Raw genomic sequence first — 26,320 nt, 5'->3', positions numbered from 1 at the left:
GGCTGGGACTTTAAGAGGAATCTGTTACTGTTCCATGATCAACTCCGCCCTAAGAGACAAGTCCAACTCCTTGTATTCTGGGACATGATCTTGTGTCCTTATGAAGACAAGAAACAGGAGCATGGAGTCACTCTGAAGATCATTGGATTCTGGGTAGATATTGTCAAGGGATCCATCTCACTCTCTTCTGAGTCTATCCAGGGTCTTGTAGCAGACATCACCTCATTCCTCTCCTCCCCAAAGCGTCAGGCTGCTCTCAGAGACTGGCAACACCTAGCTGGTTCACTGAACTGGTCCTTGAATGTTCTCCCATGGGCTAGACCTGCATTGACAGAGATGTACAGGAAAATGAGTGGAAAGACTCTTCAGTTCCGAGCTATTCCTATCAATGGTGAAGTTTACAGGGATTTGACTTGGTTCTCAGATCTCCTACAGACTGCTATTGGAATCCGATTTGTAGATGCTCAGAGATGGCATGACAGTGAAGCAGACTTTGTGGGCTGGACTGATGCAAGTAACATTGGCCTTTCCTATGTCTATGCAGGAAATGGTTTCTGTTATCAGCTTCATCCCACTGAGGGTAGTCCAGTTGTAGACATCTTCTTCAGAGAACTCCTCTCCATCCTCTGTCTGTTTCATCACATTGCTTCCAAGCCCTCTCCTCCTCAACATGTCCTCATCTACTCTGATAGTCTGGATTCAGTTCAAGTGCTCAACTCACTTTCCACCAGAGAGTCCTCTCACAACTCCATTCTCCTGGCTGTTGCTGCCATTGTTCTCAAGACTGGGATAGATATCAGAGTCCGCCATATTGCTGGTAAATCTAACATCAGAGCTGATTTGTTGTCCCGACTTTTGCTTGATGATTACAAGCTTCAATTCCCCTCAGAACGCGTCCGCTTATTTGAGCCTCCTAGAGAGCTCTTGCCGGCGCGATGGAGAGGGTGCTTTTAGAGGCATTGGGTGGGCAGAGCCGCCGGAATGGCCCCTCTGTTCACCCACCTATGGACTTGAACAAATTAGATGATCTTGTCCTGTTTCTCCAATCTCATGCAATTGAACAGTCAACTAAAAACAACTACTCTACTGGTGCTAGGGACTATGTCCGCTTCTGTACCTCTCATAACCTCCCTCTGGATCCTACTCCATCCACTCTATCCAGGTACATTGCCTTTACATCAAGGCACAAAGCTTCTGGTCCAAAATATCTTACTGGTGCAAGGCACTATCTGAAAGATGTCTATCCCCACTTTGATGAATCTCGTTCCCATCCTCTTGTACAGGCTACAATCCGTGGTTCCAAGAAGGTCAGAGCTGACCCTGTCAAAAGGAAGCCACCACTCCGCACTTCACACCTTCAACAGTTCCTTGAACTTAAAACCAAGTCTTACAATCATCTTCTGTTTGCAACCCTCATAAGCTGCTGCTTCTATGGATGTCATAGAGTTGGTGAACTCACATTCCCTAATCAGAAGTCACTCCGAGATTGGAGGAAGGTAATAAAGCGCTCCACCCTCAAGTTTGAGGCTGGGAGAGCTGGCTACCACTTACCATATCATAAGGGTGATCCATTCTATCAGGGAACTGATATCTTGTTCTGTTCTCAACAAGTTGCTGATCCAGTTACTCTACTGAAGGAATATGCTACTGCTAGGGATAAACTCCATGGTGCTAGACCTGCTTTGTTCATTCTTGAAGATGGTAATGTCCCTACCAGAGGCTGGTTTGACTCCATGTTCTTTGCTGTACTTAGTAAAGAGTTTGGAGGCCACTCTGGACGTGCTGGGGGCGCTACTTTCTATGCAGGACTCGGACTTCAAGAGATGATCATCATGGCTCTAGGTAGATGGTCATCATCAGCTTGGAAGATCTACATTAGAGATAATCCTGCAGTTAGAGCTGAACTTGAACTAGCTGCCATCAGGAGACACCAATCCTCATCCTCATAGTATTATTCCCTTTCACCTCGCGTCTCATTCACATTTCTCTTCACCACCATCCACCCCTCAACAACAATCCATAGCTTTCTTATAGCACTTCATGATCCGCAATTTAGGGGCCCTTGGGCTCAAGTTTTGGCTAAACACACCTCCCCTGAGTGAAAACTAGCATAGGCTTGCTCGGCATAGGAATCAGGAGAGATCGTTCTAATCGAAAGTTGTATCTCAATGCGAAGCAATACATCATTCGGAAACTGGAAGAGTTCAGTATGCAAGACTCTAAACCAGTAAAGACTCCCTTGAACCCCACTGTCAGCCTCTCTAAAGAAGATAGTCCAAAGACACCAGAGGATAAAGAAGCAATGATTAACATCCCCTACATGTCAGCTGTTGGCTCCCTACTGTTCCTGGCAATGATTCTTCGTGCAGACATCGCATTTGCCACTGGTGTTCTAACTCGATTCAACTCTAATCCCGGACCTGCACACTGGCTTGCTGTAAAGCACTTGCTACGCTATTTGAAGGGAACTATCGACTACGAGTTGGAACTGGGACCAGATCCTACTGCACCAGACTTGATCACAGCTATTAGTGATGCAGATTTGGGTGGTAACAAGGATAATGGGAAGTCAACAACTGGGTACATCATTAAGATTGGATCAGGTGCTGTCAGCTGGAGTAGTAAACTACAACCTGTGGTTACTCTATCCTCTACAGAAGCCGAATTTGTGGCATCTAATGCAGTGGGCAAAGAAGTGTTGGCAATTCGTTCTCTCCTCACCGAGCTTGGTTATAAAGTCGCATCTCCTACCATTATCCATGTCGACAACCAATCCTCCATTCAAGTTGCTAAAAATCCAGAACATCACGGACGAATGAAGCACCTCGATAGGACTTTCTACTGGCTCAGAGAACAAGTCACACATGGCAAACTTGCACCTTCTTATCTGCCCACTGAGGATAATCCAGCAGACCTGCTCACAAAGGCCCTTGTAAAACAAAAGGTAGAGAAGTTCCGAACTATGATCGGACTTGTCAAACCTTCCACCTCCGACGATGAATAAGGATATACAGTGTTGGGGGGTTGTGATAAGAGAAGAAGAAAAAGTTGTGAAAGTGATGGACTTGTGCTAGATTGCAAAAGTGTTCCATCAGGGGGTTGTGTTGAGCATACTGTAGTGATAGAACACTTTCTACATACATTACACAGCGCTTCATCACTCCTAGTTATCACTGTAGTGACTTACTTAGTGTACAAAGTACTTACAGACATCATTACTTAGTTTTACAACACATAACTTAGCTATTTCTTTAGTGTTACTGTAGTTAGTTAGTTTTCATAGGTGCGCACAATTGTGGACACCTATTATCACGCCTCATGCGTTTCTAGTACATACAAGACCAAACAAACCTGTATTCCTACTACAGTTGAAAGATACAAATCAATACTCATACTATATTGACTCTGGTCATTGTTACTGTGTTTATTGGAGTACTGAGCAACTACAAGACTCTGTAGCACAACCTACTGAGCTTGTATTAAGGCATTGACATTCTCTGCACTGAGCTGGGTGGCATACTGTTTGGGTTAGCTGAAGGGCGCTCCAGTGTGTTTCAACTTCAACAAGTGCAGTCTCCTTCAACACTAGATACATCGGATTGCTATTTATACATACAGGATATAGAGCCACATAGTACAATTAATTTAATAAAATAGATGTTCGGAACCGCAAGGAAACTTCTACAATTGGTCAGATATCATTTAATTTGAATTTACACGTCCTTATTTGGTCCAAAATGGTTCCAAGATTCTAGTATACCTCCAAACATAGGTACTTCAATATTCATTTAATTTAATTGCTTTGGAAAATGACTCGAATGGTGTTCAGCTGTCATTGCTGTTCAACACTTCCTTTGATTGTTTGTCACCTCGTCCAGAGGCAAATCAACTCTATCTGATTCATCTGGATTAAACTAATTGCTTCTCTCTTTCCATAGACACACATTGTGCCTATACTCTATTAAGGGAGTTATGCATAGTATTCATTTAATTGTATTCTTCCATATTTTCTATGTCAGGACTCTTTGACATTCATTTGATATGTCTTCGGAGCCTCGCAGTACTTCGATCGTTCTTCTAGTCATTTTCCTCAACCATGCAACCTGATTGCCCTATTAGACTAAATCACAGTCTTTTAGATTAATGTATGATCTCGTTCTAGAAGGAGTATTTGACAATTCCTGAGTTCTAGAAAGTCATTTTGAGTCAATCCTTGGTCGACATGAAGGCGGATTCCAAGGGTAGGGAGCGTTTCTGGAGGCCTCTGCAAACAACAGATACACCACAGCAATTAGATCTGTGTTCATCACTTCAATAGTGCACATGAATACATCTAATTGCTGTTGTTCCACTTGTCCTACCATCACTACCACCTGCTAATATCTCGATTACCACTCCCCCAATCACCTCCAACAATCACCTTGTTCATATCTTGATCAGATCTCACACTATGAACACTTTTTCTTGAGAATGCTCAACTTTTTATTCTGGAGCTTCGAGTTTGTTTTATTTATAGCTCGTCGTCCTCGCGCTATAAGCACGCGTGCGTCGGTGGACTACAGCAGGAACACGTCAGGAACAACGCTATGCAATCCGTTTGTCATCATCTCTACTACTGCTCCGGCAGTGTGTACTTTTACACACCAACTTCGACTTTGCAATTCCGAAGTTTTGGTAACTTGTTGTCAGATGATCAAGGCAGGTCATGGGGCACTTCTGGCAATCACAGGTGCCGGAGTTCCGAGCAGAGGCCTGTGATTAGCTTGATCAGGAGTGTCATCTGACTCTGTCCTTCTTCCTTCCTTTCCCCCACCATCTTCGGATTTGGGTAGGACATCTGCACACTCCCCACAGCTCTGATAGCTCTAACATCACCCCACCAGCCTCTCCTACATCTGTACAGACCACAGGCTTCGCTCTAGAGTCTCAGATTACGGATTTTCTGGTATGGCTCCGCCACTATCACTGATCTCTCCACTGTACAGAGCTCACAACACATCCATACAGATCTGACCACATCTACTGCTTCATATCACCTCCAGATTGTCAGATCTTCGGATATCAGGGCTCTCAGTGCGCAGATCAGCTCTGATCTTTCATTCTACTAGGTACTGACTGTTATCTGAGCAGATCTAGCTTGATCTGCGCTTTTTTCTTGTCACCCTCCCTCCCATCCCTCTATTGTACTTGTAATTTCATTTCATTTCATTCTTACTTTGATATGTACTTGTAGTATGCTACTTACACCTTACCTCACCATGTACCTTGTAGTAGGGCGCTTCATGATCCGCAATTTAGGGGCCCTTGGGCTCAAGTTTTGGCTAAACACACCTCCCCTGAGTGAAAACTAGCATAGGCTCATGGTCACTTGAGTAAGTTTTTCCAAACTCCTGCCAGTCCAATAAGAATACCCTTGGTATGTTATACGTGAATAGTCATTGCCGCCCTCGGCCGTCCCCCTGACAGCTCTGAATCCAAGAGCAAGGTCAAGGAGCCCGAGGTATTCAACGGTTCGGACCCCCAAAAACTCAAGACGTTCTTCGTCAATCTCGCCCTGGTCTTCAATGACCGTCCAAAGTATTTCACCGACCAGCGGAAGGTGAACTACACCCTTTCTGTTAGGATTGATGACTAATTCCAATCCTGACACCCTGATGAGGGGCAAATGCTGATTATACATATCCATATCATCCAAGGCAGAAGACAGTGTAAGACCTAAAAGTGTTGATTGGACTGTCAGTGTCACCATATGCATAAGCCTCATTAGTTGAACCATGGTCGGATAGCTCAGTTGGTTAGAGCATCTGGAATATAACCAGAAGGTCCTGGGTTCAATCCCCAGTCTGGTCACTTTGTTTTCAGTCATGACTTTAACACTTTCTTATCTCAGTGGGTCAGCCAAAGAATGGTTTGTCCCTGATATCCTCGACCCGGACCTCGACTCGCTGCCGGCCTGGACGTTGTCCTTCACGGCCCTTGTAAAGGAGCTACAGGACAATTTCGGCATTTACGACGCCCAAGGCAAGGCCGAGGACTCCCTTGGTAACCTTAAAATGAAGGAAACCGAGAACATCCGGAAGTACAACATCCGGTTCAACACCCTGGCTGCTAGCACCAACTGGGATTCTGCCGCCCTGAAATGGGCTTATGGACGAGGCTTGGCTGAACGCATCAAGGACGAAATGGCGCAGTTGCCCGAGCCGGCGACGCTCGCTGCCTATCGTCTGGAAGTTCTTCGTATCGACAACCGTTACTGGAAGCGCGAAGAAACTAAGAAGCGTGAGGCTGGTAAGCCTTTTATTGCTCGGAACCCGAAGAAGGGTTCCTCGGACTTCAAGACTGGTTCTACTAACCAGCAAAACAATTCTCAGCCTTCGGGCTCTTTGGCGCCGTTCACGCCGAAACCCAAACCCTTCTCTGGTGGTAAACCTAACAACAATGGTAAGCCCCAGAACTCTTCGAATTCCAGCCAATCCGGCGGTCAGCGCCCCGCGTTCAACCATCTGGGAGCAGATGGTAAGGTACTTCCCTCCGAACGGGAAAGAAGGATGAAGAACAATCTTTGTCTCTTCTGCGGTGGTAAGCATCAGATTGCTGACTGCAACAAGCAAAAGGCCCGAGAATCGAAGGGCCGTGCTGCCAAGGTTGAGGAAACCCCCGAAGCAACCATTGAGGTTGTTGAAGAGGAATCGGAAAACTAGTCCGCAGCTCTTGTTCCCCAGTACGAAACGGGAGCTGCGTTGATCAGGTTCGTACCTCACCTGGGGAGTTATATCTCAACGCGTCCGCTCTTTCTTCCATTGAACAATCTCTTGTAATATCATTGACTACTGAATTTCTGTTATCCGATTTGGCCGCGCCGGCCGAACCTATCTCTGCTCTTCTTAAATTTCCTACTCTTGTTGATTCTGGTTCTACTGACTCTTTCATTGATACTCGTTATGTTTCACAAAATTCCATTCCTACGACCAAAATCTCTCCTGTTAATCTTCGTCTTTTTGATGGTTCACTATCTTCTAAACCCATTACCGATATGGCGAATATCGCCGTTCAGTTCCCTTCTGGCGAGCTGCTTCTATTACCCTTTTATGTTACTCATTTAGATTTATCTTGTAAAGCAGTACTAGGTTACAGTTTCTTATCCCGCTACAATCCGTTGATTAACTGGGCATCTCGAAACATTACGTTCCGTAACACTTCACACTTTGATTCTCCACAGACGTCTGTGCCTTCTGCTATCAACACCGTTGACGCAAAGGTCACTGTTCCGCTACCGGAACCTTCGCCGTCAGTTTCACCGACAATTCTGGAGACCCCTCCTGGGGACTCACTTCGCCCTCGCTCCCGCTCTCGGACGTTACGGGCCAAGCCCCTTTCGTCTAAATTCCCTTTTGAACCCATCTATTCTTACCCTACGGTCTCTCAATTTGCTGCTCAACTGGAAACTCCCGAGGTCGACATTGCACTCTGTCATGAAGCGGCGGAGGCGGAGTGACTAACGGAGTGGGAAAGCGGAGCGACTAAGCAGAACGGCAAGGCGGAGCAACTGAACAAGGCAACAAGGCGGAGCGACTAAGCAGAACGGTGGCAGGCTGGTCCCAGATAATGACAGAGAGGTCAAGATAAGGGACCAGGCTGTGGAGGGTTGGCTATATATACATAATCCAGTCTGCGAGAAACAACGATGTAATACTGTACAGCTTAGGAACAAGGAAGGTGGCGGAAGCCAGTAGAAGGAGAAGATGGGTCAGGTGGATCAGTAATTGATGGGGGTTTGACAGTGATGGGATGATGTATTGTACAAGTAAAGGCGTCGAGACGGTGAGAAAAGGAAAATGATAGGGGCTCGTACTTTATGACACACTCGTCAGTGCTGCAGTTTTTAATAGGGCTTGCAAGGACGCTGGTATGGAACCCATACTTCTTCGTGCTATCCACTCAGAGGTCGCGGCCCGCGCCGCCGGCCACTCCTCCACCACTCCTACTGTCCCTCCACTCCATCCTTCTATTCCAGAAGAGTATGCCGAGTTTGCAGATGTCTTTGACAAGATTGCTGCAGATTCACTCCCTGAACACAGACCTTACGACTTGAAGATTGACTTGGAAGAGGGCGCTTCGCCGCCCCTCGGCCGTATTTATCCTTTGTCTGAAAAGGAGTTAGTCGCCCTTAAAGACTTTATTGACAAACAGCTGGCAACTGGTGCCATCACCCCATCATCCTCTCCTCACGGCGCTCCGGTCCTTTTCGTCCCGAAGAAAGACGGCAAACTTCGCCTTTGCGTTGATTTCCGTGGACTCAATTGTATTACCAAAAAGGATCGTTACCCACTCCCACTCATATCAGATCTCCTCAACGCTCCAAAAAGAGCTAAAATATACACCAAATTGGATCTCGCTCACGCTTATCATCTGGTCAGAATCGCTGAAGGTGATGAATGGAAGACCACCTTTCGGACCTGTTACGGCTCCTACGAATGGAAGGTTATGCCGTTTGGCCTTACGAACGCCCCTGCGGCTTTCCAGCGGTTTGTTAATGACATCTTCTCTGACATGCTCGATGTTTGTGTCATCGTCTATCTTGACGATATTTTGATCTACTGTGATACGCCAGAAGAACACCGAGAACACATCAAGGAGGTTCTTTGGCAGTTACAGAAACATCGGCTTTACGCCAACCCCGAGAAGTGCGAATTCAATATGGATACTGTTGAGTATTTGGGTTATATTCTTTCTCCCGACGGATTGACTATGTCCAAGGAGAAAGTTCAGACAGTTTGTTAAGATCATGTACACCGTGTAACCGTGCCAGAGCCACAGGGTGTCTAAGTGCGGAAGACGAGTGGGACAGTAGTGAAGTTATTAACAACACCGCCGTTACGCCGTTAGTCCCCGGAGAGCGAGAGTAGAGAGAGAGGAGCTAAGTAGCAGCCAGGTCGGAGCGGCGGTATCGCCGATGACGAGGAGCGAACCAGAGGACGTTAAAGTCCTAAGGTCGAGGAGAACGTACTTCAAGGCGTTGAGCCTGAAGACTTAGAGAAGAGTCAAGTTGAGAAGGGAGATCTAAGTTGATAATTAAACTGAGGAACTACAGTAGCGTACAAGCAGTATTTATATCTATGGAGCGGCGCAGCGGGGCGGAGCGCCAGACTAACTACTAGGAGTTATACGTGTAGTCCTGCAGGGTAAAAAGTAAAAGACAATAAAGAGGGACTAGAGTGAAAGGGTATGTGTAGCGAGAAAGAACAATAAGGAAGAGATTACAATAAAGGTGGATCTTCGGAATGCCGAGCGGCGGAATGGAGGCCCGAGGCATGGGCTTGACACAGTTCTAGAGTGGCCGGTTCCGAGGAAGGTTAAGGACATTCAGTCCTTCTTGGGTTTTGCAAATTTCTATCATCGTTTTATCTATAATTATAGTGATATCGTTGTGCCGATGACTCGGCTTACCCAAAAAGGCGCTCCCTGGATCTGGGACAGCAGCTGTCAAGAGGCCTTCAAAAATCTCAAAATCGCTTTTACTTCTGCGCCGATACTGGCCCATTGGGAGCCGAATCGCCCACTTATCGTGGAGACCGACGCTTCCGATTACGCCATTGCGGCTATTCTTTCCATCCAATATGCTGACGGTGAAATTCATCCTCTAGCCTTCCTTTCCAGAATGCTTCATGCGGCTGAACTCAACTACGATACCCACGACAAAGAGCTACTGGCCATCTTCGAGGCCTTTAAGGCTTGGCGTCATTATCTGGAAGGTTTGGGTGATCCGGTGGACGTCGTCACCGATCACAAGAATCTTGAGTATTTTTCTACTACCAAGGTTCTTACACGCCGACAGGTCCGATGGTCAGAATTTTTACATCAATTTAATATGGTTATTTGCTTCTGACCGGGAAAACTCGGCGAGAAACCCGACTCGATAACTAGACGCTGGGACGTCTACCCTAAAGAGGGGGATATCGGCTACGCCCAAGTGAACCCTCATAACTTCCGTCCTATATTTACTAACAAACAACTCACTGTGTCTCTTCGAGCTACCTTCCTGGAAGGCCCGGTTTTACGAGCCTCAATTATCATGGATATCGAAGCCCTACACCAGGCAATCATCCTCGCCCTTCCCGCCGACCCGAGCTCCGTTGTTGGTTTGGAACTTGCTAAAGATCCTTCCAATGAATGTTGGAGCTTAGGTAGTGACAAGCTACTACGCCTTGACGACCGTATTTATGTCCCTAATCACGGTGATCTTCGCCTTCAAGTCCTCCGCTACTTCCATGATCATCCACTCTCCGGCCATTTTGGCCAGAACTGCACTCTAGAAGCTGTACGTCGTCAATACACCTGGCCCAAGGTCAGAGACTTTGTTCGTGACTACATTACCTCCTGCACTATCTGTGGTCGCAATAAGCCCCACCGTCATCGGCCTTATGGCTTGTTGAAACCTCTGCCAGTTCCGGTCCGACCATGGGACTCCATCTCCATGGACTTCATTGAGCAACTGCCAATGTCGAATGGTTATACAGCTATTCTCGTCATTGTGGATTGATCATCCAAGCAAGCTATATTTATTCCAACTCACGACACCATCACTTCCGAACAACTAGCTGAGCTTTTTGTTATTCACGTCTTCTCTAAGCATGGTGTTCCTAATCATGTCACTTCTGATTGTGGTTCCGAATTTGTTTTGGCGTTTTTCCGGGCCCTCGGTAAAGCGCTCTCCATGGAACTTCATTATACCTCTGGATATCATCCGGAAGCCGATGGGCAGACTGAGCATGTCAATCAGACTCTCGAACAGTACATCAGGATCTATTGCTCCTACCAACAGGATGATTGGTCGCCTTTACTTCTGATCGCCGAGTTCGCCTATAACAACGCTCCCAATGCTTCCACAGGTATTACTCTGTTCTTTGCTAACAAAGGATACCATCCCAATATCACCGTTCGGCCCGAGGTCGACATGAAGTCTGATTTAGCCAGAGACTTTGTCATCAATCTCGATGAACTCCACATCTTCCTTCGAGAGGAAATCCTCTTAGCTCAATCTCGTTACAAGGAACAAGCTGACAGGAAAAGAATCTCGCACCCGGAGTTCCCGATCGGCTCCGAAGTATTTGTTCTTGCTAAGCATATTCGCTCCACTCGTCCTACTGAAAAATTCTCTGAAAAATATCTTGGTCCTTTCAAGGTCATCAGTCGACCTGGTACTTTGTCTTATGAGCTCAAGCTCCCGGACTATTTTCGCCGAATTCACCTGGTCTTCCACGTCTCACAGCTGGAGCCGGTTACGCCGAATCCTTTCCCGAATCGTACTCAATCTCCTCCACCTCCAATTGAAGTTGATGGTGAAGAAGAGTACAACGTTGCAGAAATCCTTGACTCCAAGCTAGACAGAAGGTATAAGCGTTGTCCTCTACGTTATTACATTCGGTGGGCCGGTTACGAAGGTACCGATGATGAATTTTCCTGGGTTGCTGCTGATGAACTACATGCTGACAAACTTGTACCGGCATTCCACGCCCGATACCCTCACAAGCCTGGACCTTGATCACAAAAAACATTTTATTCCTTTTCCCCGTTTCTGCCATGCTCCGCCGAAGTTTACTTCGTGTGTTTAGAGGGTAAACACAATGATAGCAAATTGAGTGTTTACCTCTCTTTCTTAAATTGCTTATTTTGTTTTCTTAGTTACTATTTTACTTATTCTTCAATCACACTTAAGCTACTTATACTTCAAAACTAATTATTTCTTACGCCGCTTTGCGGCCCATTCGCTTTCCGATTTCAAAATTGCGTTGAACATCTTTTTATATATACAAAAGTCCAAAAAACAAGATTATACAACGAAGGCAGGGTTACAAGAAGAGTACAAAAAGATGGCCGAAGGCCAATGTCCGATGTCCGCTAATCTACTACTACTACCTCCTTCTCCTTCCCTTTCTCAGAGGCCGCCGTCTTCGCCTTCTTCGGCGCCGGCCCCTCCCCTCCTTTCTCTTCCTCCTCCATCTCATCTTCCCCTTCTCCATCCTTCTCTTCCTCCTTCTCTCCTTCTTCTTCTTCCTCGCTGTTCTCCATGATCCTTCTCCTCTTCAAGTTCCTTGGCCGTTCGGAGACCAATCTCGACAGCCCTGGTATCGCCGATTCCCTCATGGCGTCCCTAGTGTCAATAGCAATAAGGCGGGCATGATCTTCATCCTGGCGCCGCAGGAGTTGTCGTAGGTATTGGTGAGACCTCGAAGTGGCCTCCCTCAAGGACCGGTTGTCAGCCAAAAGCTGAGCCAACTGGCTTTCCATCACAGCCATCCGCTCGCCGCTCGGTCCTCCCTCCCGCTTCACTTGTATCGGACGTCCGGAGTACGAACATTTTACCTTCGCATCATGACATGGCTTGCATATCACGGTGCTTCGTTTGCCCACCTGTTCCAGGCAGGGAATTTTCTTCATCTGGCACCGCTCTTCATTGTCGTCGTCGTCCTCTCCGCCATCGCCGCCATCGTCCGGGTCCCCGCCGCTAAACTAACAAGGAATAAGTAATTAAATCCTGTGATAGAAAAGGAAGTACTCACCTCGTTCCTCTGAGGAACCTTTCCTTTCTTCACCACCCGCGGGATCTCTACTTCCACTCTACGAGTAGAAGTGGTGGCCTCCCCAGGTGAGGGACCACGACGGTTCCGAGCCGCTGCTGCTGCTGCCCTCCTTCTCTTCTCTGCTGCCTCTTCCTCCATCCTTCTGGTGGTCGCGGCCCGAACGGCAGCCTCCTGTTGCACTCTCTCCTCCTCCGCTTTCCGTTTGGCCTCTTCCTCAGCCTTCTTCTTCTCCTCCTTCCTCTTTCAGTTCCTCTCCCTGGTGAGCTGTAACTGGAGTTCGAGCGCCCGCTCCTCGTCCGAAGGATCCGGCGTTGAAGGGCGAGTTGGGGCTGGGGGCGTAGGTGGAAGACCGCCGGTGACTGGGATCGAGCCGACGGTAGTGGTGGTTTGTGTGGTGGTTCAGCTTGTCGACATGCTGGTGGACTTAGAAGTTTGGAAAGTTGGGCTCTTATCGGCAAAGTCTGGCCCTTGTTATAGGGACAAAACTGTGCACGGACCAGCGAAAATTTTTCTTCGAATTGTACTTGGTTTACGGTGCACCGAAAATTTTCTTGGATGACTAACGATAATTCCCGGTACCAACAGCTTACGAAAATTTTTCCTGCTGACTGATAGGCCAAATCCTCGATGCTGACGGCCTTTAAAATTTTTTTTTTGGTGACTGATCAACTCCCAGTATTAATAGCTTTCGAGGGCTCAAGCCTAAGAGGGGGATACTGTCAAGTCCATGCCTCGGCCTCCATTCCGCCGCTCAGTATACCGAAGATCCACTCTTATTGTAATCTTACTCTTATTGTTCTTTCTCGCTACACATACCCTTTCGTTCTAGTCTCTCCTTATTGTCTTTTACTATACCCGGCAGGTACTACTCGTATAGCTCCTAGTAGTTAGTCTGGCGCTCCGCACCGATGCGCCGATCCGTAGATATAAATACTGCCTGTACGCTACTGTAGTTCCTCAGTTTAATTATCAACTTAGATCTCCCTTCTCAACTCTCACTCTTCTCTAAGTCTTCAGGCTCATTGCCTTGGAGTACTCTCTACTATAACCTTAGAACTTAGATGTTCTCTGGTTCGCTCCTCATCACCGGCAATACCGCCGCTCCGACTTGGCTGCTCCTCAGTTCCTCCCTTCTCTACTCTCGATCTCCGGGGACCAATGGCGTAACGGTGGTGTTGTTAATAACTTCACTACTGTCCCACTCGTCTTCCGCACTTAGACACCTTGTGGCTTTGGCACGGTTACACGGTGTACATGATCTTAACAAGACCCTCAGTTGCTTTACAGAGTCAAATGAGATGAGCTTGCTAGCTATCACATAAAGTTATTACAATATACAGTAGTTTACTCCAACAGTCTGTACATGTTTTGTGTTTTCTACATACCTCTTGTGCTCTAGAGTCTAATGCCATGTACTTGTTGAAGATGCATATTGTAATCATTTGGACCTAAATATCCTTGAGTTTATGCTATTGTGGAATGAAGCCAAGTCAGGCAATCCAGGCAAGATCAGTGCCCCAGTACAAGGCACTTTCCCATTTCAAGTATGTTTTATTTTTGTCCAACAAGGACACCCATAGGTTCCAGCTGGGTTTGAACCACAAAATAGAGGGTCGAGTCAGTCAGTCACATGTTCGAAATCCATTCACTACTTAAGCACATCTTCCCTGTCTAATACAGACTTTTCTAATTTAATGAGAATGGTAGTGCGAGTAGGATGAGTTGAAGTAGGTGTATGATGTGCAGTGACGCGTGCCGGCTATGATCAAACTTGGATTAGGTACATTATGAATTATTAGAGATCAACTCACGAAACCCAGGCCGTCCAAGACAGCTTCGACAATCCCAGCGGAGAATGATGAGCAACTAAGACCAGATAGATCGCGAGGGACGGAAATGTGTCGCTCGATAAGTGGGTCGTTGTCTATTATCATGTCTACAAACCGGTATGAGTTCTGTCATACACGGAATTGAACAAAGAAAAGGGCGTACATTCGTCTACATTCTCTACGCTTTTCTCAATCGCATCAGCCGGCCTACCGTACACTGCTCTCCAGATTTGTGTGTGTATCGCCATGAGGGCGGGCAGAAGACGGATTTCTCGTTTGGGCGCTTTCAACGAAGACTCCGCACGATAAGCGGTGAGTTCGAGAACACGAGTGCCAACGCGATATCCTAGCGTGTTCAACCTGCGCAAGTAGAGATTAGATGGACCGAAATAAAGATGAAACAAACATTCGTACCTTCTCTCTAAATCATTGACCCCACTGACGCGTTTCTGCGTATACTGCACAACTTCTGAAAAGAGAAAGCTGAGTGAAGCAGCCGAAACTTCTGCGACTCGAGTCTTGTTCAAATTTCGTTCATATATATTTGGTTTAGGACCGGCTGTAGACTTGGAAGGTAGAGAAAACCTGGCAGAAGAAGTTGTAGGGGAAAGGTGTTCAACGGAGGAGTTCATGGGAGAAATATACGATTACATAATCTACAAATTAACACCTAAACACGGGAAGGATGACGTCAGAATACCTAATGCGCAATTTTGAACTCTAACGTCGACGATGGACCAGGATTTTTTCGGTACTAAACCGGACTCAGGAAGTTTAGGGGACGATGTGGACACTTTTGCAAGAGCAATTTCCGAACGTTCCATTTTAAATCCAGTCATGAACGCAAAGGACCTTTCGCCGATAAAATCGAAGCTCCCGCTTTCCACAACCAACTCGAAACCCTCTTCTTCCTTTAGCTCTGTTGAGCCTACTCATCTTTTACCTTTTATCAACAACACTTCTGCCTTGATCATCGATATTCGTCCTCATGCAGCCTATTCCTCTGCCAGAATCCCCACAGCTCTCTCCCTTTCCGTTCCTTCTACGCTTCTCAAACGGCCGTTATTCTCCCTGGACCGTCTTGGAGCAATGCTTCCTTCATCTTCCGCTCGTGCTCGTTTTGCAGAATGGCCCAAGTTCACCACCATCGTTGTCTACGACGTAGATTCTATCGGATCTCCTTTCCTTCCCGAAGGCAATAATATCCTTGGCCTGCTCCGCAAGTTTTCAAATGACGCAGCCTATAACGGAAACGCTCTTTTTTGGCTTAAGGGTGGTTTCCAGAGAGTTTGGCGTGAGCGCAGGGATCTTGTTGATTTCCGTCCACCGGAGCCTGAACCCGAAGACGATGTCAATGAGCCTGGTAGTCTGAAAACCAATCATCTTCCGTCCAAGGCCTTTGGCAGTGGAACAACTACTAGGAGCTCCTTGGATCTGTCTTCCCCACGAAAGAGGCCGCCTTCGGCTATGAGTTTGCGTGCAAATGCCCCTCTCATGTCCGAAAAGACTAGCGGCACTTCTTCCGTCCCTTTCAATCCCTTCTTCGACACGATCAGACAGAATATGGAGTTGACACAGGTGTGTGATCATTTGACTTTTTCATCCATCTTTTACATTAATATTCTTCTCCAGGGAATAACGGAGCGTATTCCACTACGATTACCGAAACGCGTTCGCAAGAGGATCGATGACCTTCCTTTCGAATGGCTCCGCGAAATCTCTCGTCGCGCTGACGTCAAGCCCGATGATTCATTCACTTCCGACGGTGATGAATCTCCTCCATCTACTTCCGAAAACAAATCCAATGCTACAAATCACTTATCTCCTAAATCATCTGGCAAATTGCTGCCGCCTGGCATTCATTACGAACGTCCAACTTCACCAATCAAAATGTCTAAACAACATCCCACTCCTCCCCCTCCCGATCAAGCCTTACTAGACGAAGGCATGGAAGCGCTCGCCATGCAGTTTTATCGGATTGAACTCGCAGAGCAGAGACGATTGATGGGTGTTATGAAGCATCATTCAGCAGAAAGTGGTGTGGTCTCCTCGCAAACCCAAGCGCAGAGAAAAGACATCGTAGAAAGTGCAGATTCGTCAGGGTTGAGACCACACGTCCCTCAAACTGTTGATTATATATCTGCTCATGTATCCTTGCGATCGGTTTCTCCCTCTCCTCAACCAGGTCACATGCGAGAATCTTTCGGTGTCTTGAACTCCAATAAGCCGAGAAACGTATCTTCAGGGCCTATCGTGCCTCCTAGCATTTCAGAGTCAGATAGTGATCACGGAAGAGATTCGAAAACTGTCTTCCCATATAGTATTACGGCAGGAGTTGAGAAGGGTGCTAAGAACAGGTGACGTCTTAAATGTCCCCATTCTCCCATCCCACTCTGAACGATTTGTAGATATCGACACATATGGCCTTTCGAACATGCTCGTGTCAGGCTGCACGCACGGCGACATTCTCCTTCCCGTAAATCTGCACAATCTGCAGACTCATCCTCCTCCCAACCATCCGCCTCAACAGTATCCCCTCCCTCAAGTGCCTCATCCATCCGACACTCCGGTGCCCTCACCGGACCAATAACTTCTTTATCCGGTTCTCCGACATCTGGCGCTTCCGTCTCCCGCTCTGTCTCCGACGCAACGAAATCTCCTCGCTCATCAAATCGAATGAAGAGCAGACACGGAGTCAAACCAAGTTTCGGTTCAGGGGGGCTGGGCGGATTATCATCTCCTTCCTTCAATTTTCCTTCTTCCTCCCTCACTGCACCAGTCATATTCAACGGCGCGTCAGTCATAGGCGGCAGCGCACTCAAACCTAGCTTCACTCACATGCGTGCTCCTCCCCCTGCAGCAGGAAGTGGCGGTGAAACCACGGAAAGTGAGCACGAACACGATGATTCTGAAAAAGAGCCTACATCGGAGGACCATGATGATTATGTCAACGCATCCTATGTCCAGCCACTTTGTACCACGAGAAGATATATCGCCACGCAAGGACCCCTGGAAGCTACTTTTGTCGATTTCTGGACGTACGTCGCTTTGCACCTTGAAATCTACAACCGTGTTCCTGACCTGATTCTTTCACTTATAGCCTGGTCTACCAACAAAACGTACACGTCATCATCATGCTGACCCGCGAAATCGAAGGTTCGATGGTCAAATGCGGACCATACTGGAAGGACGAAGTCTTTGGGCCTTTACGGCTAAAATTAATGTCGGTCGAGGGCAATGTCGATGAAGGAAAAGATGATGATGTCAGGAGGAAGGCAGGCGGTGGAGACGCCGTCGGTGGCTTCTTCTTCTCTTCACCCGTCGTACCAGACACCAAACTCGGCAAGAAGAAAAAGAAGAATCCCGCAGATGCGATCATCAAACGAACTTTTCTTCTCTCTCATGTAGGCTACCCCGATATTCCTCCACGTAAAATTGTGCAGTTCCAATACCTGGAGTGGCCAGATATGAATGTCCCCGATGATCCTCGAGGAGTGCTAGGTCTTATTAAGGAGGTGGACCAAGCTGTCACAGAAGCCATGCACCTTAATGACCAGGGTAAAGAAGAAGAAGATACTACAAAGGAGGTACTACCCAGCAATATTGAAGCTGGAGTGCCTGCCTTCATTCGGCCTTCACTATCTAGATCGAAGAGTGGCTCAGTGGAAATTCTCAACCGTAATACTGGAATCGCCAATAAGGCGATGGGAAGGAGACACTCTCCAGTACTATTACACTGCTCAGCGGGTGTCGGCCGAACAGGAGGTTTCATTATGGTGGACGCAGTGCTTGACGGCATCAGGAGGGAAGTTCGGAAGAAGAAACTTTGTTTGCATCAACCACAGAATGATTTAATTAACTCCTTGAACACGTCCGGCACAATGGACGTCGACGTCAAGAACGAGGAAACGGCCGTTCAAGACGAGCAAGGCTATTGGAACAGGACTGGAAATTGCGACGTGGATATGGCGGGCAATAAAACGGACCTTCGGACAGTCGCCATACCTGCTCATAACAGTGGAAATATTTTGCATGTCCCTGTACATACTTCTACCATGGTAAGACGCTCATATTATTTTATAGAATCCCCCTTGGTCAAAAGTCTAACAATGACCTCTTAACGCCTACTGCCCTCTTCCCTACTTTGTATAATTCACAGGACAACTCTGGCAATACTACCTCTTCCTCGACGGATCCCCTCTTTCCGAGCCCTCAGACGCCAATGCAAGTCGATGGTGATCCCGACACCTCATCGACGACCAACAATCACGAGGATGAAAAGAAAACGATTTTTCCTCATCAGTCGTTTACAACTCGTATGTGGGCCGAAGATGTTTCCGACCAAACCGGCTCGCACGGCACCGCCTTCCGAGTAGACGAGGCAGTCAGACATATGCATTCTCAAAACAGATTGAGCGAGTGGGACCCCTCAAACGCTAGGCTGAAAGCACAGATTGAAGGAAACATTGAACACGCGTCTTCTGTAGATCCTAGGAGTATGGATGTGAATATGTCAGGATCATCTCAACATACTTCGTCAGGGCCAGGACAAATTGCAACGACTCCAGGCGTCACTATCCAAAGTAGTGCTGCTGAAGTTGTTGCACGGGGACGACCAGGATCGATACCATTTGTCTTCCCGTCATCGTCGATTGATTCCGCTTCGTCCTCGGATGATTCTTATGAACTTAAGAATGGATTGAAGGGCATGCCTCACCACCGTTTAGGGCATCATGTCGTTAATTCACCGTCATACGGTGAGAGTGCTATAACGTCTTCTACAGGCACCTCATTTTCGTCTTTGCAATCGCTCCCAGACAGCTCGATGCCCAAGGCATCAACGTTGCCGGTTATCAGAGAGGGCCGACTTCCTGTCCTCAATGTCCGTGGCGAAGAAGCCAGGCTCAGGACATGGTCTGCTCCCTCTGCGCGAAGTATGCAGAAAGTGGCTAATGACGATAATGAACGTACTAATAAGACAGACGATCCAGAAAGTCGAGTCTTGCATGAAGCATTCACCTTCACATCCTCTCCTTCGGTACTCGGAGATCGCAGTCGTGCTGTGGAAAAATCACCTTCGCCATTTTCAAGGATTAGAAGTATAGATCATGACGAGTCTGCTTCTCTTCCCCCTCCATCGAGGTCTTTGTCTCCACCCAATAGAACTGAAGTCTCCTCTGCCCCTCCAAACCCCCAATCATCGGACAAGAGTGAAGGATCGATAGTCGCGGACTCGTCACCTACTTCAGCTACGAAAGCAAATTATCTTTCTACAAATCCTGTTTTCCGCTCTGTGCCTGTGGGAACTGCCAACGAATCTGCCAACGCTTCCGTCTATTCCCAGAGTGTTAGCACTGGGAATCTAGATTTCTCGCCATTCGTTAAAGATGCGCGCATTAGTACTTCAAGCGCTGATTTCTCGTATCCTCGGGCCCTGCATCATGACAAATCTCCGCAAGCGCTCAGTAACCTTGGGGAACCTGTCTTGGAAGTGTTACAAGACATGCGGGAACAACGAATGAGTTTATGTCAGAGTCTACGGCAGTATGTATTTGTCCATGCAGCTGTCATTGAAGGTGCATTGATGATCGTGGATGAGGAACGAGAGCGGGAGAGGAAAACAATCAGGATGGATGTTGACGATATATCATCAATGAAGCAGGCTGTCTCCTCCACTCCCGGTCCATCGTCTAGTCCTTCACGTCATTCGTGGACAACGACGACTGGCAAGCGTGTTGCAAGTCCGACCGAACTTCCCAAGGAAGATAAGAAGGGCGCTCAGATGTTGTTCAAGAGACCAAGCATCAAGAAAAAGCTGGTCCTTTCAAACAGGAGCCAAGGTGCTCCAGAGAGCGAGATGGCGTGAAAGCGGACATGTTTCCTGGTACGCCTAGTGTCTTTGTCTTGTCTTACAGCCCGTTTAACATGTACGACGATTTGTAGATAATCTACCACTCATATCTTCGCTCTATTTCATGGCAAAACAGAATTGTACCTTTACAAGATTACCTCACTCCCAACATTGCACGCATTGATATATACATTGACATTCATCGGACATGTATCATAGAATATTAGTAGCTTTGGAGCCTGTAGAAAAAATATAATTGTATCCGTTATAATTACTGTGATATGGGCGCTTGTTCAGAACCTCTTGCATCTGAATGTCCGAAACGTTGAGCGAGTTGTTAAACGTTCCAAACACAACATATCTGGAGCATCTGACTGCCATTGACCTCGAAACGCTACTTTCAGAGCCCGGTGTTCTTCAAACTCAGTCGCACCACTTGGCTTCCAGTTTAACTTCGTTAACCCATGCATCTTATCCAACTTTTGTATCCCTCTACTCCAGCACCTCCGATCTCACCACTTCTCTTTCCCAGATATCTTCGTCACTAGATGACCTTTTCAATGAGTCTCTTCCCGCACTCGAATCTTCCGTGTATAGCTGGAACACAGAGACCGCCTCGGTGCTGGCTACCAGGCGTAAAACGTTGACTGTCCTCGAAACACACGACAAATTACGCGAATTACTGGATATACCACTTCTTATCAATACCTGCGCTCGAAATGCGTACTTTTCCGAAGCGCTTTCGTTAGCTGCTCATGCCCGAAAACTGATTGCAGTTCATTCATCGCCACCACTTATTCTTACATCAATTCTTGCGGAAGTAGATGTGGCCATGAACCATATGCTCATATCTCTACTGACGATGCTACATGAACCAAATAAAAAGCTTCCAGTACTGTGGAAGGCTGTCAACTTTTTGCGCAAGATGGAAGGCGCTTTTAAAGGCGAAGATGAAATCGCGCTTGCTTTTCTGAGTGGGAGGGAACAATGTCTGAAAGGCTCTCTCGAGAGTCTGAGAAGAGATATAATTAGAATAGCTGCTTTGGAGGGGGAGCTTTCGACCAGGGATAAGGATGACCTAGTGAAGTACTTGGGGAAATATATCGGATTGTGGAGGGAAGGGGTATATGACTTGATTACACAGTACGAGTCTATCTTCCTCGCCAATGTTCAAGAAGGCAACGCACTCTCACCGAAGCTGCATGCGTTGTTGCAGATGTACGTTTCGCATGCGTTTAAAACCCATCTCATGCCCCTCCTTGATTCTTCCCAGCATTCCAAGGAACCTCCTATCACATCCCTTCCAATAACGGCCCTTCCATCACTTGTAACTCAGCTCACATATTGCGCTGCTGCCCTTGGACGCGTTGGTGCAGATTTCCGGTCTAGCGTTGCGCGTTGCGTGAGTGACGCTGTAGTGCAAATTTTCAGCAGAGAAATTGTACTAGCTGAAAAACATTTCATTTCGCAATTTCCACGCGACATGTACAGTACTAAGGGGAAGGACGCTTCCAACCCATCTGCTTCGAAGCGTGCAAACAAACTTGTCGCTCCGTCGATGTGGCTTTTAACACAAGAGGATCTAGGGTCGACTGATCTTACCAGCTCACCTTCATCAACCTTGAATTCTACCCCGCCATTTCACACCCCACCGTCACTTTTAACCTCCTTTACGCCCCTTGCAGCGCACGCCAATGAGGTCATTGAGGTTCTCAATGCTCTTCGTGCTTGTGCACCTTTCAGTGTTGCTACAGGGTATGTATATTTTAGCACTACTGAAGCAAATACCAATGCAGCAAATAGCCTTCCTGACATCCTCGAAAACTCACTAATCAGGGAGGGCCAGACGATATTTGACTACGTCAAAGCCGTCTTCGAGGTCGAGGAACTGTCAACGGTAGATTCAGGAAATTCTACAGGGCTCTCACGCGAATCCGTTGTTGCTTTGGCTTTCGCCCGCGCATTCTTCGAAGCTTGGACTCCATGGCTCTTAAATGCACTCGCTGTGGGTGTATTCGGGTTGGCAGAAATAAGGTTACAGCCAAAGGGAACGAAGGAGGGATCCAATTCGGAACTGGTTCAGTTGTTGGAAGGTTGGCAACGTTGGGCCCAGGAAGCATCTACGTAAAATGCCTCATCAGTCGCTTGACCTATATAGTGACAATGCGATTGTATTTCGTTGTTTCCCTATTCTGAGTTGCCAGAACCATAAACTAATACTATAATGTAACACAACGAATGAGAGATATGATATGACAATCGTGCACGAATTGACCACGATATAAAGACGTCAACCATATGCATGCCAATGTCCAATGGTACGTACTTAAAGCAGTGAGCCGTCGAGCAAAACTAGGTATGATATAGTAAAATAGTATCCAATGTTCCGAAGGAGTGTGAAGCTGAAACCCTTGTGAAAAGTGGGGATAACGCTAAGAGAAATGAAACGAGCGAGGCGCGGGAACCCATGGAGCGGGAGAACGCAGAGAGAGAGAGAAAGAGAGAGAGAGAGAAAGAGAGAGGGGGGGGGATAAATATGGTAGGGGGGGAACAAGAAGGCGACCTAAGGAGTGACGAGTGGTAGGGTGGAGAAAACAGGAATGGGAAAGACGAAAAAGGTAAGGTAGGAAATTACGGGTGTCATGACTAGTGCGGGGGCAAGAAGCGGCAGACTGCAAATTATCTGGTTAAATGTATGACACAGAATGATAATGATAAAAGGTAAGAGGCACGGAGAACATAGAGGCCGGGCAGAGTCTAAACAGGGATATGGTGGTGTTGAAAATGGGGCGGAGAAAATCTCATGCTAGAGGAAATAAATGGAAAAAAAAGGCAAAGCGGTTTTTAAGTCCACAGCGGGAAGGAAAAGATGAATATACATATCATATAAGGAATCGAACGAAGCAAGTACATCAAATGTGTTCATTACACGAAATCCTCAGCATTACCTTCACCTCCTTTCATGATTGCTTTCATAAACTTGAAGAACCGTTCGGCGTACTCACTCGGTGGAACAGGGGATATCTTGTGCTACAGCAAGACAGCAAGTTTATAAGCCTGAACATCCGACAACGACGACAACACTTACTCGATCCGCACTCAAGCCCTTCCAGAAGTTTTCTATCCTCTTCCCTGTTCCCCATGGTGTTAAGATGTCGATGACGCCTAGATAATATATCGTTGCCATTTCTCGGTTCTCTTCATCCGTAGCCCTTAAACCTCCTTCGTCTTGATAGAAGATAAAATTTAATCGGTTATCTGCACCCCTGGCTCCACCGGCATCTCCTGATGAACGGGGACCAATCGATTGGGGATTGAGTGTGTCCGGAAGAAGTGACGAGTTGGAAGGAAGGGAAAGCGCTTTAGGATCTGAGGATCGCATTGCATGACGCATGGCGATAGCTTCCGGTGTTGTTGTATAACCGCCGCCTCTACCAACGTTATGAGGGTGATGCGATGATAAACTTTTGCTCATTCCAAGAGCACCTGTGCTACCTCCTATCCCGCCATAGCCACCGTATCCGTGTGTACCTACGGCTGAGACACTACGCGCAAGTTCCTTGGAAATGGCTGGCTCGAAAACCTTCAGTGTCTTTCGACGCACATTATCCCGGTTTCCACGTTGCATGTTGTGTATTCCCACCAGGAGAGAGTAATCCATTACCGAAATAGCCTTGAGAAATTCTTTATCCCGCTAGGAAATTTGGGTAATATGAGGAAGGACCGTTCGCATATGATTTCACAACGTACCCGTAATTGTTCAGTCAGTAACGCTCTCTTCTCTGGACCTAACTCCAGTTTGTGGTGCCCGTTGATCCAATTTAAGTCTTTCAACACAGGGCTCGACTTCTTCTTCTCCTTTCGCCTTTCTTTCTCCGAGTTTGAGGTCTCTGTCTGCGCCTTTTCATCAGCTTCGGGATTATTTGCTCGCCAAAGCCGCCCGACAGTACTTCCTTTCAGGTCATACGTTTCATGTATATCTTTGTGAGGTGGGAACAGATTGTTCATGATAACAAAATGAATCTTGCGACCACGAGGAAGCTTCACCCGATGAAGACCATAGAACCGAGAGACAAGGGTGTGCGGGTTGGTTGAAACGTGATTGTAATAACTGAGGAAAGAGCGCGTTACTAATATGCGAAGAACAAAATATTGCAATCATACTCTTTTAAAACACGCAGCAAGAATTTGTGTTCTCTGTGGTGTATCGTTTTGATGATGAATCTATAATCCCTTGAGAAGTAGAAGAAACTACCACTCTTCCCTGGACTACCGAGTTCTGACAAAATGTATTTCGAAGTTAGAGAGAGTAAATAGTCGGCGGGATCAAGGTGAAAATAGTCTTCTCGTAAGGAACGGAACACCCAGGGTGCATAATCTTTGAATTTGAAGTCGTATTTCGCGGATGGTGTTAATTCGTTACCAACGCTGCATATAGATTGAGGATTCAGAAGTGCTAATGTAGATCGAACACATACATATCAAAACTAAATTTATGTTTCGCAGCGAAATCTTCGTCTGTCAAAGGCCGTTTGATTTTTGCCTGACATCGGGACACCTATATTCAAGCAACAATGAGCATATCATAGGATGTGCATAAGAAATAGAAAGAAGATACTGACTCCGATACGAATCCCAGTCAACATGTTGTACATCAATACGTAGTTGACATGGTCCTCTCCAATGAGATTACCTACAAGAGGATAATTCTCTCCCTTGCGTGCGCCACCAACAGTCGTCTCTCTTCTCAAACCTGCTTCTCGCGTAAGCGCTGCTTCTGCTTCTGCCTGTTTCGCCCTCTTCTCCTGCCTTTCTCTTCTTATCTTTTCCGCATGCGCCTGAATATCGTCTTCGACATTATCAGAAGGTTGGATTATGCTATCATCGTACAGCTGATTTGAGTAAGAATATGAATGCGACTGAGAAGGGTACTGATTGTACTGAGAGGTGAGGGAGGCGCGTGTAGTTCGCGCTGGGATGACACTGATGGGAGCAACGGAACCGGTCGTGTTGCGCCGGTGAGGACGGATATTGTGTGAGGATATCGGGGGTGGCTGAAGATATTCACTCTGGGGTACAGTAGTTGTGGATTGTTTATGTGATGGGGATGGAGGAGATGGGTCCAATTTGACTATCTGGGCAGATGCTTTCGTCTCTGTAGACATACGAGCGTTTGATATCTCGGTTTGGGGCGTGGCATTTGACAGTACTCTCGCCCGTTCTTCCCTAGCGTCTTCCTCGCCACCGGCTTCATCGCTCGCCGGTGGTGATGGCGGCGGAGGTCCCTTTGTATCCTGCTCCTGCACTCTGCCAGGTCGAGTATCGATACATGCCAGCCCAGGTACTCTCTGAACTACTCGTTTCGCTAGTGAATCATTCATTGGTCCAGACTCTACATGTACTGTATCTGATGTTACTTTGACCACATGAATTTCTTGGTGTGGAAACGAGGGGTTGTGTTGCAAAGAGGTGCTGAGGATATGCATTGGGTTAACTGGCTTGGTGCCCCGGAGGTCTTCGTTGGGCTCGTCGCGTAGCTGGAGGGTGTTGACAGACTCAGGACTTTCCCGACCCCTAGAAGAAGTCCTCGAATCCGTAGTCAATGCACTTTGCATAGGCGCTGTCCGGAACGACACAGCAGAAGATGTAGCAGAAGAAGATGCCACGCTGTTCCGATTAGACGGTGAACCGTATCTCTGAAGGCCGGGCTCAAGAGGCGGAGACAAGGAAGGTGGTGTGTGAGAGTGTGAACGAGGAGAGGCTGGCCTGCCGCCAGATATTGGTAATGGGTTTGCGGAGGATACTCCATATGACGAGGAAGGTATTGTTGACAATGGTGATATTGGCATGGGCGGCGTTGGAACAGCTACAGTCGCCATCGATGTCACCGCTTTTCCTAAGTTGTATCTTTGTTAAAACTGGACCGAAGCCGGCCGGAGTTTGCTCCCGTACGGTCGAACTCAAGAACTCAATTCTATATATATACACACAATGGAGAGGTGCATTAGGCAACACCAACGATAGCAATACTACAAAGCACTACAGCAGCAGTATCGAAT

General features: G+C 47.2%; 4 protein-coding genes and 1 non-coding gene across 5 annotated transcripts; 3 read left to right on the top strand and 2 right to left on the bottom strand.

Annotated features, from left to right (window-relative positions):
- The first annotated feature begins 5,776 nt into the window (after positions 1-5,776).
- Positions 5,777-5,850, top strand: C8R40DRAFT_t18. Its single transcript has one exon. It is a non-coding gene; the product is annotated as a tRNA-Ile (tRNA).
- An 8,379-nt stretch (positions 5,851-14,229) lies between these two features.
- C8R40DRAFT_1157731 (NO signaling/Golgi transport ligand-binding domain-containing protein) lies at positions 14,230-15,042 on the bottom strand (the record flags this gene model as incomplete). The annotated part of the gene is made up of 4 exons (XM_046229656.1): positions 14,230-14,340; positions 14,393-14,517; positions 14,574-14,770; positions 14,825-15,042. The coding sequence occupies 4 exons, from the start codon at positions 15,040-15,042 to the stop codon at positions 14,230-14,232; spliced, it is 651 nt and encodes a 216-aa protein (XP_046092424.1).
- A 63-nt stretch (positions 15,043-15,105) lies between these two features.
- C8R40DRAFT_1077539 (uncharacterized protein) lies at positions 15,106-20,550 on the top strand. Its single transcript, XM_046226988.1, has 6 exons — positions 15,106-15,988; positions 16,043-16,767; positions 16,819-17,448; positions 17,511-18,440; positions 18,494-20,294; positions 20,354-20,550. Exons 1-5 carry the CDS (start codon positions 15,143-15,145, stop codon positions 20,274-20,276), a joined length of 4,914 nt encoding a protein of 1,637 aa, XP_046092423.1. The 5' UTR covers positions 15,106-15,142; the 3' UTR covers positions 20,277-20,294; positions 20,354-20,550.
- Position 20,551: 1 nt separating this feature from the next.
- On the top strand, positions 20,552-22,769 carry C8R40DRAFT_1077538 (Dor1-like family-domain-containing protein). The gene is made up of 2 exons (XM_046226987.1): positions 20,552-22,016; positions 22,065-22,769. The coding sequence occupies exons 1-2, from the start codon at positions 20,575-20,577 to the stop codon at positions 22,387-22,389; spliced, it is 1,767 nt and encodes a 588-aa protein (XP_046092422.1). The 5' UTR covers positions 20,552-20,574; the 3' UTR covers positions 22,390-22,769.
- C8R40DRAFT_1180738 (uncharacterized protein) lies at positions 22,711-25,426 on the bottom strand (the record flags this gene model as incomplete). The annotated part of the gene is made up of 8 exons (XM_046232949.1): positions 22,711-23,291; positions 23,350-23,527; positions 23,600-23,690; positions 23,793-23,955; positions 24,012-24,372; positions 24,426-24,689; positions 24,740-24,819; positions 24,884-25,426. 8 exons carry the CDS (start codon positions 25,424-25,426, stop codon positions 23,187-23,189), a joined length of 1,785 nt encoding a protein of 594 aa, XP_046092421.1. The 3' UTR covers positions 22,711-23,186.
- Positions 25,427-26,320: the final 894 nt, after the last annotated feature.

Source organism: Lentinula edodes, assembly GCF_021015755.1.
Source record: "Lentinula edodes strain Le(Bin) 0899 ss11 chromosome Unknown C8R40scaffold_1, whole genome shotgun sequence".
Taxonomy (NCBI): Eukaryota; Fungi; Basidiomycota; class Agaricomycetes; order Agaricales; family Omphalotaceae; genus Lentinula; species Lentinula edodes.
The sequence above is the reverse complement of the archived record's forward strand: the minus strand, read 5'-3'. Positions and strand labels throughout refer to the sequence as shown.